The 13,574-nt window shown below is 54.3% G+C and overlaps 1 protein-coding gene across 1 annotated transcript; it reads left to right on the top strand.

The window, feature by feature from the left end:
- Window positions 1-9,016: 9,016 nt before the first annotated feature.
- On the top strand, window positions 9,017-12,413 carry FOXE3 (forkhead box E3). The gene has a single exon (XM_027110694.1). It carries the CDS (start codon window positions 9,108-9,110, stop codon window positions 10,059-10,061), a length of 954 nt encoding a protein of 317 aa, XP_026966495.1. The 5' UTR covers window positions 9,017-9,107; the 3' UTR covers window positions 10,062-12,413.
- Window positions 12,414-13,574: the final 1,161 nt, after the last annotated feature.

Below are 13,574 nucleotides of genomic sequence, written 5' to 3'. Positions count from 1 at the left end.
GCCCGTCTCGCACTTCTCCCTCTTCTTAACCCCTCCCCATTCATCCCCCACCCTGAGGCTTATCCAAGGTGATAGAGAAGGAAGACTCTGTGGGATGTGAATGTGGCTAGAGAGCGAGAACATCCTCTCCCAGGTCTCTAAAGGTAAAACTGAGGCTCAGGGAGGTCAAGATGATTGCCCCAGCTCACCCAGCCGGGTGATCCTTCACAGGGTGTTCTTCTCTGGCCCCTGCTCGGGGGTACTTCTCAATGTTAGCCTGTGCCTGCTACTGTGGGAATACGCTGGCTTTTCTAACCAGTCCTCTTCCTCTCTGGTGACTCCAGTGCTTGGATCCACAAGAGGTTGGGTCCCAGGCCTTGCCTTCAAGGAGCTAGGAGCCACGTAGGGAGGCAGACACCCGAGGCAGAGAGGCGAGTGCTCTATAGAAGCTGCCCTGTTCAGTGGACTCCAGGCTGGGCTTCCAGACTCCTCGCTTCTCTCTTTATAGCAGACTTTGTCCCTTCCTCCTTCTTAAGGGAACCTGTTTTGTTTCAGTATCCACTCTCTAACACACAGCAACCCACTTCATGTGAAAGTGACCCATTCCTGGCAGTAGGTAGGTTCTGATTTGTCCTAGTCAAAACTGTAATTCATTCCTCCTTGCCAGTGATTGGTTTAGGAGTGGGGAAGTGATCCAACTCTGGCCAATGAGAGCTGAGGAGACATTGGGGGAGGGGGAGGGGAGCTTTTTTCTCCTAAGAAATAGGCAGAGAAGGAGACAATCTCTCTTTTTCTGGATACTTGGAACTCAGTGTTGTAGTTCTGGGTGCTGTAATTATCTGTTGCCAGCCTGAAGATGAAGCCAACCCATGAGGGACCACAGAGCCAAGAGAATCACAGAAAAGGGGAGCCAGAGCCCTAACTGTATCCTGCCTCTGACCTTCTTGTTAGGGAGAAAACATATTTCCCTACAGCCTAAATCACTTTGAGTTGAGATTTTCTGTACTTGAAGTCCAAAACATCCTAAATGATAAAACCCTTCTGGTCCATCATCCACATTGCAAATGCAGTGATTACTAGACAACAGCAATCTTATCATATCACTTCCTGATTCCAGTCCTCGCATGGCTTCTCTGAGGAGTTAGGATAAAGTCTTTGTTCAGTGTCTTCTCTCCCTGACAGATAATGTCAGCCCCTCAGGATAGGACTGTGGTTCTCCATCAATGGCTCCCTGGTGCCCAGCATAGAGTCAGCCACAGGCAGGTACTAGTAAATACCGTTGAATAAGTGCAGAGAAGGAGGAGTTGGGGGACAGAGTCCTAGCCTCCATTTCTGGCTTTGCACTGACTTGCTTTGAGACTTTAGGCAAGTCTCTCCCCTTCCTGGACCTCAATATCCAAAACTGTGAAGAAGGTATATTGGACTAAAGTGGTAGTTTAAGAATGGGGATTAAGGGACTTCCCTAGTGGCACAGTGGTTAAGAATCCGCCTGCCAATGCAGGGGACACGGGTTCGAGCCCTGGTCCCAGAAGATCCCAGATGCCAAGGAGCAATTAAGCCCGTGCACCACAAGTACTGAAGCTGGTGCGCCTAGAGCCCGTGCTCCGCAACAAGAGAAGCCACTGCAACAAGAAGCCCGCACACTGCAACGAAGAGCAGTCCCTGCTCGCCGCAGCTGGAGAAAAGTCCTCGTGCAGCAACAAAGAACCAGTGCAGCCAAAAAAAAAAAAAAAAAAAAAAACTTTAAAAACAGTCCACATCAAAAAAAGCTTAAAAAAAAAAAAAAGAATGGGGATTAAAAAATACCTCTCAGCTACTCCATATGATAGTAGTTGTGCTTCTAATATCCACCAATGGATGAAAAATTAAAATGACCACAAAGCTTTTCACTGAGGGTATTTCTCAGTCACAGCAGCTTCGACAACCATTTGCAAAGCATTCATACCTGTGTGTGAGATACATTGTGCATCCTCTTTACAGACAGCACAGGGTGCCACGTGGTTTCCAGATGACGTGCTTTAGCTAAAGGGCCTGTAGGTTGGGAATCAGTGGCCCAGGTCCTCTCAGAGTTCTCCAGGCCCTGGGTTTATGTGTCTAAAGTGGACCACAGGAGCTGTGCGACTTGCTCAGGATCACACAGCGAATGAGTGGTGGATTCTAACTCACTCTTCTCCAGCCCGACTCCCTTGGCTCAGCCGGCCTGGCTGACAGCACTGCTCTCTCTCAGCTACCCTGGAAATGAGAAGCAGGGAGGCCCGAGAGCCCTGAGATTGCCTAGGGTACAGGTGAGGTGGATGGCAGAACGCTGACAGTCCCAAATGACATGGAACGTGCTTCAGATGCCAGGTGTGTGGTTTAGGAGCAGCTGGAATTACACGCTCAGGGCTGCACCAACATTGTCTGCGTCTGAGCCTGAACCGAGTCTGGACCTTGCAGAGGCAATGACTGCGTTGGGGGTCTCAGCCCAGGGCCACGGAGCTGAGCAGAGAGGCAGCAAGGGCAGGAGGCAGATTCCTAGCTGGAAATCAGGCACAGGGATCTTTTCCCTTTCCAGACACTTGTGGTCATTTGTTTGTTCGTTCGTTCGTTCATTCATTCATTCAGCAAGGTAGTCAGTCAGTCACTCAACGATGCTTACTGAGCTGTACAGCTCTGCAGCCTGGCACAGGGTCCAGGGATGAACTGGGCACAGAGGACAGCAAACGCAGAGCACGTGCTTAAGGCTCAGTCAGGCCAGAGGCGCGGGTGGGCCTTTTGCCTGCCAAAGGAGAAATGGGGAAATGTTTTCCGGAAGATAAAATGATTATCTTCTGTGAGTGGTTCTCAAAGGACAAGGAGGAGTCCATCAGGCAGGTTAGGTGGAATCCTTCAGAGGGAAAGATGGGCCTTCCCGTTAATTAAAGTCTTAGGAGATCGAGGGGCTGGCTGGAAAAGTAAATGAGACTGCCTTTGTATCCAAAGCTGGCAAAGCGGGTTTGCTCACTTCAATTAGCAAAGGCTCCGAGTGGGAGAGGACCTCGCACTTTGCTGAAAATGGCTCTGTAGAGAACGTGTGTGTGCTGAGGGGGAAACAGGGTGCAGGGGGACGGGGGAGAAAGGAGGCGGTGGGGCCTCGGGTGGGTCTGGTCGTGCGGCCCCTGCCAGCCGTGTTAAGGATTCAGCTGACTTCTGAGCTGATGGGGAGCCACTGCACGTGTTTAACCGATGAGGCATTGCTCCAGCTGCTGAGGAGAGAAGGAACCGGAGTGGGAGGTGGGGGTCCCAGCCAGGAGGCTACCGCAGTCGGCAGTGTGAGAACTGACACTGGCCTGAACAAGAACTGAGACAGAGGGACGAGAGAAGAGACAACAACTGAGAGAAACTTCTGAGAACCAACAGGTCTTGGTGAGTGGAGGTGGTCAGAGAGGGAGAGAAAGGAGTAGAGGGTGATGGCCCGTTCCTGGATGTGTGACAGAGTTGAGGTTTAAGGTACCATCTGAGATGGATGCTGGAGGCCCTCCCTCTGCCCTGGTCTGAAGTGAATGGGTGTGAAGGGTCTGGTGCTTTCGCAGAAGCAGAGCCTCGGTTCACATGGCATCGTGTGCTCAGCCTCCCATCTGGTCTCTTAGCCTCCAGCCTCTTTACTCTCCAGTCTCTCTGCTGTCACACTGATCTAAACAAGGAATCTGATCTTGTCACTCCCCTGCTGAAAACTTTTCAAAGGCTTCCTGTTGTCTCTAGAAAGAAGTAATCTTCTTAGCCTGGCAAATAAGTCATCTACAATCTGATTCCATCTACCTTCTTTGTCTCAGTCCCCTGACACTCTACGCTAGCCACAGTGAACTATAATAGTAACAAGAAAAACAACAACAGCTACAATCGCTCCACACAGTATTGATATGTTCCAGGCAGTGTCCTAAGAACTTTACACATATTAGCTCATCGAATTTTTAGTAGAAAAATACTGAAAGTCTTGCGCTTCCCAGAATGGACTATATCCCCTTGCCTTTAGACCTTTGCACCTGAGGTTTTCTTGTCCTGGTAGCCAGCCGTCCTGCCAGCCATCTGATTCACATTTATCCGCCATCAACTTGTGCCAGGCACTATACTAAGTGCTAGGGATCCAAATATGAGTGAGACATGGTACCTTCCCTCGAAGTATACAGAGTCTAGTGTGGGAGACAGACACATGGAGAGTCAGTAAGGTAAGTGCAGTGATGAGATGAGATGGGGCACAGAGAATGAGCCTTCATCCAGCTTGGGCCTGCTCACCCCCCCACCCCTGCAATTGGAGTTCTACCCGCTCCAGGAAGCCTTCTGGCTTTGCCAGGCTGGGTGGGCTCCCTTTTCTGTGTCCCTGCAGTCCCTGCTCTGCCCGCATCACACACTGACCACACAGTGAAGGGAGAGGACAGTCTGATTCATCACTGACTCAGGACCCAGGGCAGCCTGGACACAGATCCTCGGGACTTGCTGAATGGAAGTGCTTGAGGTCTGAAGAGGCACCAGGAGGAGCATCCCCCTCCTGGGTTCTTCTCTGATGCTGTCTCCAGAGTCAGGCCTGCCCTTGTTCTCTTTCCCGAGGCTGGCGCAGGCCCCTCTGCCCAGAGAGCACTGCAGGGGTCAGGCTCTGCGGGTAAGGCTGGGGCTGCTGCTTTCATCCCTAGTTCAGGAGAAGCCTGGTTAGAAAAGACCACACCAAAATGGGCACCCAATATGCCCCCTCGCCAGGCTGCAACTGTCTGCCCCAGGCTTCCTCCTCTTCTTTTTTTAATTTAATATTTATTTATTTCTTTAGCTGCGTCAGGTCTTAGTTGCTGCTCGCAGGATCTTTCGTTGTGGTGCAAGGGCTCTTCGTTGGGGCACGCGGGCTTCTCTCTAGTTGTGGTGCGCAGACTCAGTAGTTACAGCACGCGGGCTCTAGAGCGCACGGGCTTAGCTGCCCCACGGCATGTGGGATCTTAGTTCCCCGACGAGGGGTCAAACCTGCGTCCCGTGCATTGAAAGGCAGGTTCTTAACCACTGGACCACCAGGGAAGTCCCTGCCCCAGGCTTCTGAGGAAGGAGCACCATCTTGGACAGCTCTGGACTTGGAAGAGAGAGGAGGTCCTGCAGCAGCCCTTGGGATCCCTGGGCGGCGGGGGTTGAGGTGAGGGTGTCTCTGAGAGTTCCTTGAGTTCCCGAGCCCCTCCTGAAGCCTCTGGGCTGTGGGTTCTGTGGCTGCTACGATGGGCTGCTTTAGAAATAAATGGCTCTTGAGTGGTCTCAGACTAGGGGAAACTTTCTAGGAAGCCTTACGGGGTCTGGTGACAGCTCAGGCTGGTCCCTTGAACCCTCATTGGGTTAACATAGTTCTTTCTCTCCAGAGCTCTGGAGGGGCAGTCAGGGGGCCCTCCTACAGTGGCTGTGAATCTTGGGGCAAGGACCTGAAATGACTTTCAGCCTCAGCCCTGTCTCCCAGGCGGAGTGGCTGGAAGCTCGGTCCCCCACCCTCTGCTCCTTGCCTCGAAGCCCATCTTGGCTCACGGTGCCTCTGTAGAGGTGGGGCTGGGGGCAGGGAGCCTTGGGGGCTGATGCTAACAGCTTTGGACAGGGTGGGAATTTCCACTCCTATCTAGGGAGCCATCAACACTGTGTGCCCTGACCTGGGCCTTTGGCCTCCAAAGGGCAGTGGGAAGGCCGGCCCCAGGGCCAATCCCTGGCCATTAATCCCTCCTGCCAGCCTGAATATCCACCCAACGTGGTCAGACAAAGGCCTGCCCAGCCCAGCCACTGTGTTCCTCCCGCCCCAGGGGCTCCACTCAGACGCTGGGCCGCCTGGAATCCAGGCCCATGAGAAAGGGGCCGCCTTCACTGGCCATCTTATGCCCGGATGCTCAGCCGCATCCCGTCCGGCCCAGGGCCTGTGAAAAGAGGGCCCAGCCACGCTGAAAACAAGGATTAGCCCTTGGGCCACTCCCTGACACCGGCCTGCTTGGCTCCGGGAAGCAGGCCCAATGGAGGGGGCCAGGCAGACACAGAGAACTGGAAAAGTCTGGGTTCTCACCCCTTTGGCCCAGCTCCCTGCCCCCACCCTTCCCAAGAGTAGCACAGCCAACCACACATTCAGTATCATTTATTGAACATATACTATGTCCCAGTCTCTACACATGGACAGGAAAATTTAAAGTGTAAGAAAATTGCAGTCTGCCAGGGGAGGTAATAAGAGCCATTCTCCACAACCCGCCCCCTACCCCAGGAGGCTGTGGGAGAGGCATCTGGAGGGGAGCTTCAGCCCTAAGGGAAGGTGAGAAAGATGGTGGCTCTGGTTCTGTGCGAGTCTAGCTGCAGGGTTCTGCTGCACCTGGTTGAAAATATGCAGGCTCTGAAAGCACTTCTCTGGCTCTGCCTCTCTCCTTCCCTTCCTGGTTTAATACCAGACGTGCCAGATGAGTAGTAGAAAGGAAATCTCCTATTACCAGTTGCCAATGTGGGCCAGGCCCTTTCATACACGATCTCATTTGAACCTCATAACAATGCTGAGAGTGTCCATTATTGTTCCTCTTTGGCAGGTGAGGAAACTGAGGCTCAAATGAGCAATCGGCAGCCCAGGTCACTCGGCTCTTGGAGCCAGGTTCCCTGCTGCTGCCGCTGCTTGTCTTGCCTTCCTCTTTGGTGAGCTGTTCATTGCGACTGTACCATCTTATGCTCCTAAGGCCTGTGTCAGGCAGTAGCATGCAAGGTGGAGAGGGTACTGAGGTCAGGTCTGTTTGTGTATAAGCCAGGCTGACTCTTCACTGTTGTGAGTGTGGCGGGGCGGGGGGAGGGGTTGTCTCTAGATCTCCGAGTGTCATCTTCTCCTTCCTCTCTGCTTCTACAGCCCCCTCTGCCTACCTCTCTCCGAGTTGTAATTGTTTGTGTGTCCATCTCTCCACCAGATTGTGAGTCTCTTCACCTCTGTCTCCCCTGAGCACTGGCAAAGGGCCTGGCACAGAAGTGCTCAATGAATGATGTGGGCTAATGAGGCCAAGAGAACTGAAGGAAGGACGGATTTGGATTCATGTGGAACTGACAGCACTTGCAGATCGCTTGGACGTGGGGAGTGATGGGGGAGGTAGGAGCCCGAGATGGTGTCCATATTTCTGATCTGGGTGGTGAGGGGCAAGGGGTCCACTGGCTGAGATTTGAAACGCAGGATGGGGAGGAGGATGGGGTCGGGGGTGCACGAGGTTGAGCGTCATGCCCAATGCACACTTGGACATGCTGACCTGGAGGTCAGCAGAGTGGCTAGGCATCAACTTTGCAGCTGAAGTCGTGAGAGCTGGAAGGCCTCCAGAGTAAATTATTTCTACAGTCTCGGCTTTAAGCTACGGTGTTCCTAGTCTTGGTGCCAGGGCACTGAACTCTGGGTTTAATCCCATTTGCCACCTACTAGCTGCGTGAGGTTAGACAAGTCTCTTAACCTCTCAAAGCCTTCGTTTCCTTATCTGCAAACCAGGGGTATTAATAGTACCTACCTCTCAAGGTGTTCACGTTTAAGTGAGCTAATGTGCGTAAGTGTTTACCACATACACAGTGCTCTGTGATGGTGGCTGGTGTATTATCAGCTGAGATTGGAGCTGGGAGAGCGGAGTCCTGGAGCTTCAAGTTTGGAATTTGAAGTCCTAGGCCCTCTGGCTGCTATAGCTAGTTTTGATCATCTGTACCCAGGGGCACTCCACATTAGGGCCAGAACTGGGGTGAGGCACCTAGGGCCCCAAATTTAAGGAGGCACTGGCTCTCAAATGCCGACCCTGCACTTGCACCACCCCAAGAGTGAGAGGCCCCTTAAATCTGGGCCACTTCAGTTGCCTTACCTACTCCCAGCCCTGTTCCCTTGAACTTGCCTACCTCTAAGACAGACAAGTCTCTTTAAGACAAGACTCTTTCATCCTTTAGTTCCCTCCAAGCCAGGTCTGGCTTTCCTGTCACTTTGGAAAAGTTTCCTGAAATAGGCTCAGGGTTGCGTCTCTTCTGAACCGTGTGGTGTGTGCTGGTATTTCCTAGAGCCGGGTTTTAATAAGGACTAAGACCACCCCGCCTTCCCCAATGAGATGCGAGTCTGGCATTTCTGGGCCAGTAAGCAGCTCTCTCAGACCTCCAGTCTGTGGAAGCACTTGGGGGTCACTCTCTGACCCAGTAACTGCTCCTTGGAACTCTGGGCTGTGCAGGCTGTGTTTTGTGCATCTTCCCAGTGTGCATGACATGAGTGTGTGAGAAAGGGAGCCCTCTTTCTAGAAGAGAAGGTGCATGGAGAAGAGGCAGCCAGAAGGCAACTCCAAGTTATAGATTTTCCGGGGGGCTCTTGATTTAAAGCCGTCAGTCCTCCAGTTCCCAAATCTGCTAGCTGGACCACTTTTCACGATTTTGTTTTTTCAAAGGATGCTGGCCTGGATGGGACAAGATTGTGGGGGAGATAGCAGAGATCGGAGATGCTGACCCTGGAGCCAGGAAACATCCTCCCCTGAGACAAGCCGGCCTCCTCCTCTCCCCTTCCCTCACCCTACCTTTCTCCATTGCCTAATGTCCCAGGGTGGGCCTGGCATCTCCCCGACCAGCACAGTAGCAGGATGCTGAGGGCTAGCAAGGCGGCAGGCCCTGGGTGGCTCTCATCTCTGCCCCAGCTGGGGTTGGAGGGACCGAGAGGGGACTAGGAGAGAAGAAGGATGGAGGGGACAGGAGTTGGCTGGGAGAAGCATAATGGGGAGGGGGCCCAGAGAGTGCTCTGAATGGGTGGATTTGTGATTGGCATTGAGCCAAAGGGGTGGAGGTTGAGGGAGGAGCAGAAAGGAAAGGGGGCTGACGGAATCTGGTGGGATGGGGCCGGGGCCAGGGCCAGGGACTGACCCCACGGAGATGAGGAAGGGATGAGGCTGGGTCTGGGGCTGACTGACCCAAAGGGACGAGACCAAGGGAGGGGTGAAATGTTGGGGGGGGGGGATGGGAATGGGGGAGAATTGTCAGCATCGTAAGAGGATTGGGAAGGCAAATTAGAGGGGAGGCGCTGGCCAGAGGAGAAGGTCCGAGCCCTCGCCCCTGGTTTGGGGCACAGGGGGAGGGGGCCGTGTCCATATAAGGAGGGTCAGCGGCCCCAGCTCTCTCCGAGAGCTCGGGCAGGCCGCCGCATTCTCATGCCTGGGCGCAGCGACATGGAGCCGCCCGCTGCTTTCTCGGGCTTCCCGGCCCCGCCCTCGGTCGCGCCGTCGGGGCCGCCGCGGTCGCTGCTTGCCGGAGCCGAGCCCGGGCCGGAGCCCGAGGAGGCGGCCGCGGGCCGCGGGGAGCCGGAACCTGCGCCAGCGCCGGGCCCGGGCCGCCGCCGCCGCCGGCCCTTGCAGCGAGGGAAGCCGCCCTACTCGTACATCGCGCTTATCGCCATGGCGCTGGCTCACGCCCCGGGCCGCCGCCTCACGCTGGCCGCCATCTACCGTTTCATCACCGAGCGCTTCGCCTTCTACCGCGACAGCCCGCGCAAGTGGCAGAACAGCATCCGCCACAACCTCACGCTCAACGACTGCTTCGTCAAGGTGCCCCGGGAGCCGGGCAACCCGGGCAAGGGCAACTACTGGACGCTCGACCCGGCGGCTGCCGACATGTTCGACAACGGCAGCTTCCTGCGGCGCCGCAAGCGGTTCAAGCGCGCCGAGATGCCCGCGCTCCCTGCCGCGCCGCCCGCCCCCGCCGCCGGCCCGCCGCCCTTCCCCTACGCGCCCTACGCGCCCGGCCCCGCGCTGCTCGCGCCGCCTCCTCCCGCCGCTCCGGGCTCCACGCCGCCCGCGCGCCTCTTCAGCGTCGACAGCCTGGTGAGCCTGCCGCCCGAGCTGGCGGGGCTGGGCGCCCCTGAGCCGCCCTGCTGCGCTGCGCCCGACGCCGCCTTCCCGCCCTGCGCGGCAGCCGCCTCCCCGCCTCTCTACTCGCCGCCGCCCGACCGCCTGGGGCTGCCCCCGACGCGTCCTGGCCCCGGACCGTTGCCCGCAGAGCCGCTGCTGGCCCTGGCAGGGCCGGCGGCCGCGCTCGGCCCGCTCGGCCCGGGGGAGGCCTACCTGCGGCCGCCGGGCTACGCGCCGGGGCTGGAGCGCTACCTGTGAGCCCTTCCAGCCCGGCGGAGTGGCTCGGGCCCCTCTCCCCCAGGACGGGGCGCTGCCTGGGAGCCCCCATCTGTGCCCCCTTGGCTTGGAGCGCACCTCGGAGCTCCCAGTTCTGCTTGATGGACTGAGCACACCTGTTGCATCTGTCTCTAACCCCCATCTCTGGGGAGCCTCCCGCTGTCTCTCCACCGGACTGAATCCCCCTCCCCACCGCGAACTGTAAGGCCCCCGTTTCTTCGCCCTCCACTGTTCACGCCCCCCACCCGCCAGCGCCCTTTTGGGTCCCACGTCTGGAGACCCTGGATCACCACCTGTGAGCCCTCACCTCGGGTTTCTGGTGAAGTCCAAGCCTTCTGAAGCCAGACCTTCGATCTCAAGCCACTTCCCGACTGGCTCCTCACTTCTTTAACCTTCCCTGGTGTTTTTATAAGACAAGGAGTCAAACCCAGGTCAGACTCCCAGGTTTATGACTCCCTTGCTGTTGTCCCTTCATCCCCCCACAAGTTTGTCCCCGCACCCCCCCAGTTACCTGTACGTTCTCGGTTTCTTACTGGGAGAGCGCTCCCCTTCCATACAGACGCACCTAGCTGAGCTCTTGCAGACCCTGAGGACAGTTCTTCATCTCTGAGACAAGCAGCACCAGGGGTTCCTTGACTGCAAGGGGAGTTAGTGGGCTGCCCCACCATATGGAAAACTTGGGACTTGTTAGGTTATTATTTTTTTTAATTAAAACTAGTTTAATTAAAAAGAAAGAAGAAAACTTCCTCTGGGCCCGGTGTGTCGGCTGGTGACTTGGGGGAGTGGTCTGGGGAGGCAGTGGGGGAGCTTTGCTCAGGATCTTGGGTCACCACATGGGGTGAGCCCCTTGTGAGTTACTAGGCAGAGGTTCATGAAGTAGGATTAGGATGTGATTAAGCCATAGCTGTGCACATAGTAGGCCTGGTAAAATGCCATCACCTGCCGCGGAGGTTGGTAGAGGTGAGATGGGGCTTGCAAATGAGTGTATTTGGCCAGTGGGTTTGTCTGCTGTGTGGGATTATTCCCAGCTCCCATGGATAAGGGAGCGCTGGCTACTCCTCCAACAAGGACTTACTGAATGTGCCGAGCACTGGGAATATATCACTAAACAAATGGGCAAGATCCCTGCCTTAAGGAGCTTACGGATCCGTGGGGAAGAGACATTACCAATCAGTTCTCAGAGAAATGAGACAAGAGGTCTAGAGCCTTCCACTCAAACTGTGGTCCAGGTCCCAGAGACCTGGGAGCTTGTTAGAAATGCATAATCTCAAGCTCTAACTCAGATCTACTGAATCATCAGATTCCACATTTTAACAAAATTCCCAGGTGATTAGTATATGCACAGTATTCTGGAGGAAAGGCACCGTGCCAAGGCTGGGGCTCAGTTTAAAAGTCTACTCCCTACTTTAAGGAGTGGGACCAGGCTGCAGAACCGTACATGCCCCGCTGGATGAAGCCTGAGTCTGCACCATCAGCTATGTCCCCTGTTTTACCTCCCCTGCTGGATTGGGAGCTGGGGCAGCAGGGACCTGAGCTGACTCATGACTGTCCCCAGCACCAAGGACAGGGCAGCACTGAGCAGACACTAGGAGGTTGCAGCATGAGGGAGGGAGTTGGCCTTTGACCCTATCCTGCTCTCTGGTGCTGACCCAAATGCTAAGCGTCAGGCTTTTCCAAGCTCCTTTGCCCCAGGGTTTTCAGTCTAGTAGGGCCTGGATGAGGTGTGGGGAAGGGCGGGGGAGGGGATCAGTGTGTCTGAGCCCCGGGTGAACGTGATTTGCACGTTGGACGTGCCTGGTGCTCCTCTCTTAGATACAAGAGTTTAAGGCTCCAGGGCAGTGATGGAGGGTGAACATGGAGCATAGGCATCTCATAGAGAAGACCGGTTCAGGAAATCTGAGAAGGCAGGGAAGGCCCTCTTTGGAGGTAGGGCAGTAGGTATGCACAGTCTTGGTATGAAATACCCTGGATAGACCCTGCTCCCTCAGCTATTAACCCCTGTGGGCAAGAGTCAGATCTAATTTGCCTGATGCATAGTGGCCCTTCACTTAATATTTGATGACTGATTGACTGAGTGAATGAATCCTTAGTGTCTAATATTGTGCCTGACGTACTGAATAATGATTGGGTTGACAGTACTTTGGCACCTTCTTACCCATTCTCACTTTTAGTCCTTGTGGTGATCTGCAAAAGAGCTGAAAGAGGTGAAAGAGGTGGAGGTGGAGACTAGGTCCCCACTGGTCCAATAAGAAAATTGTCCGTCCCCGGGTCCCAACAGGTTATCGAAGATCCTGCCCTCAGTTCTCTAAGGAGTAGAGCTCCACAGAGATGAAAATGCAAACTTTCTTCTGCTCCAAATGGTGTTACAGCCCTTCCTCCTGCCTCACAGCACTTCTTGAAAAATTCCTTCTAAATCCAAAAAATTTCCACGGAAGGGAAGGTGAGGACCCTTCTTACTCTACTGAAGCCAGGAAGTGCTTCTTGAGTTCTGAATTCAATTCCTGCCTCTGCCACGTAGGTCTCTGTCCCTGGGATCTTGAAATAGTGAGGACAAGACGGGAAATGTCTGCACAGAAATACTAGAAAGGTCACTACTGAACTGGAAAATCAGAAAGATTTTATTTCAAAAATGCCTCTTTAATTTTCCTTTATTCAACAGCATTGAGGGCTTACTGTGTGCCAGGCCCTGTGCTGGGCTCTGAGGCCAATACAGATACAAATACGAGAGTGTTTATGCCCTTACAGAGTTCATTGTCTGGAAAGCTACATGTCATAGAGTGCCTTAAGAATTTTGACACCTTGGGAGGTGTTGAAAAAACAAAACAAAACCCTAATTCAATTCTGTCTTTAAAAAATCACCAAGTAGGACTTCCCTGGTGGCGCAGTGGTTAAGAATCCGCCTGCCAATGCAGGGGACATGGGTTCGAGCCCTGGTCCGGGAAGATCCCACATGCCGCGGAGCAACTATGCCCATGCGTCACAACTACTGAGCCTGCGCTCTAGAGCCTGTGAACCACAACTACTGAGCCCGCATGCCACAACTACTGAAGCCTGTGCGCCTAGAGCCTGTGCTCCGCAACAAGAGAAGCCACCGCAATGAGAAGCCCATGCACGGCAACGAAGAGTAGCCCCTGCTCACCGCAACTAGAGAAAGCCCGCGTGCAGCAGCGAAGACCCAGTGCAGCCAAAAATAAATAAGTAAATAAGTAAATAAATTTATATTTAAAAAAACAACTGATAAAGAAGGGGTGAACACGCAAAATAGTCATTCTCACATATGAAAGAAGATGCAGAGCTCCTCAATGAAATATCAGCAAATTGAAGCCAGTAGTGTATTACAAAAATGCACAATCAAGCAAGTACAGTTTATTCCTGGAACGCAGGATGGCATTATTAGAATTCTTAGCTCCACTTAATAGATGATGAAATTGGGGCTCATAAAGGTTAAGTGACTTACCCAGGTCAAGCTGCAAAGTAACTGACTCAGAACTGGAC

This window comes from Aethalodelphis obliquidens, unplaced genomic scaffold (assembly GCF_003676395.1).
Source record: "Aethalodelphis obliquidens isolate GAN/ISIS:26980383/991018 unplaced genomic scaffold, ASM367639v1 scaffold9, whole genome shotgun sequence".
Lineage (NCBI taxonomy): Eukaryota > Metazoa > Chordata > Mammalia > Artiodactyla > Delphinidae > Aethalodelphis > Aethalodelphis obliquidens.
This window is presented reverse-complemented; position numbering and strand designations above follow the sequence as displayed.

What these genes read in the sequence shown, in the direction of transcription:
- FOXE3 (XM_027110694.1), top strand. Translation starts at nt 9,108, where the DNA reads ATGCCTGGGCGCAGCGACATGGAGCCGCCCGCTGCTTTCTCGGGCTTC.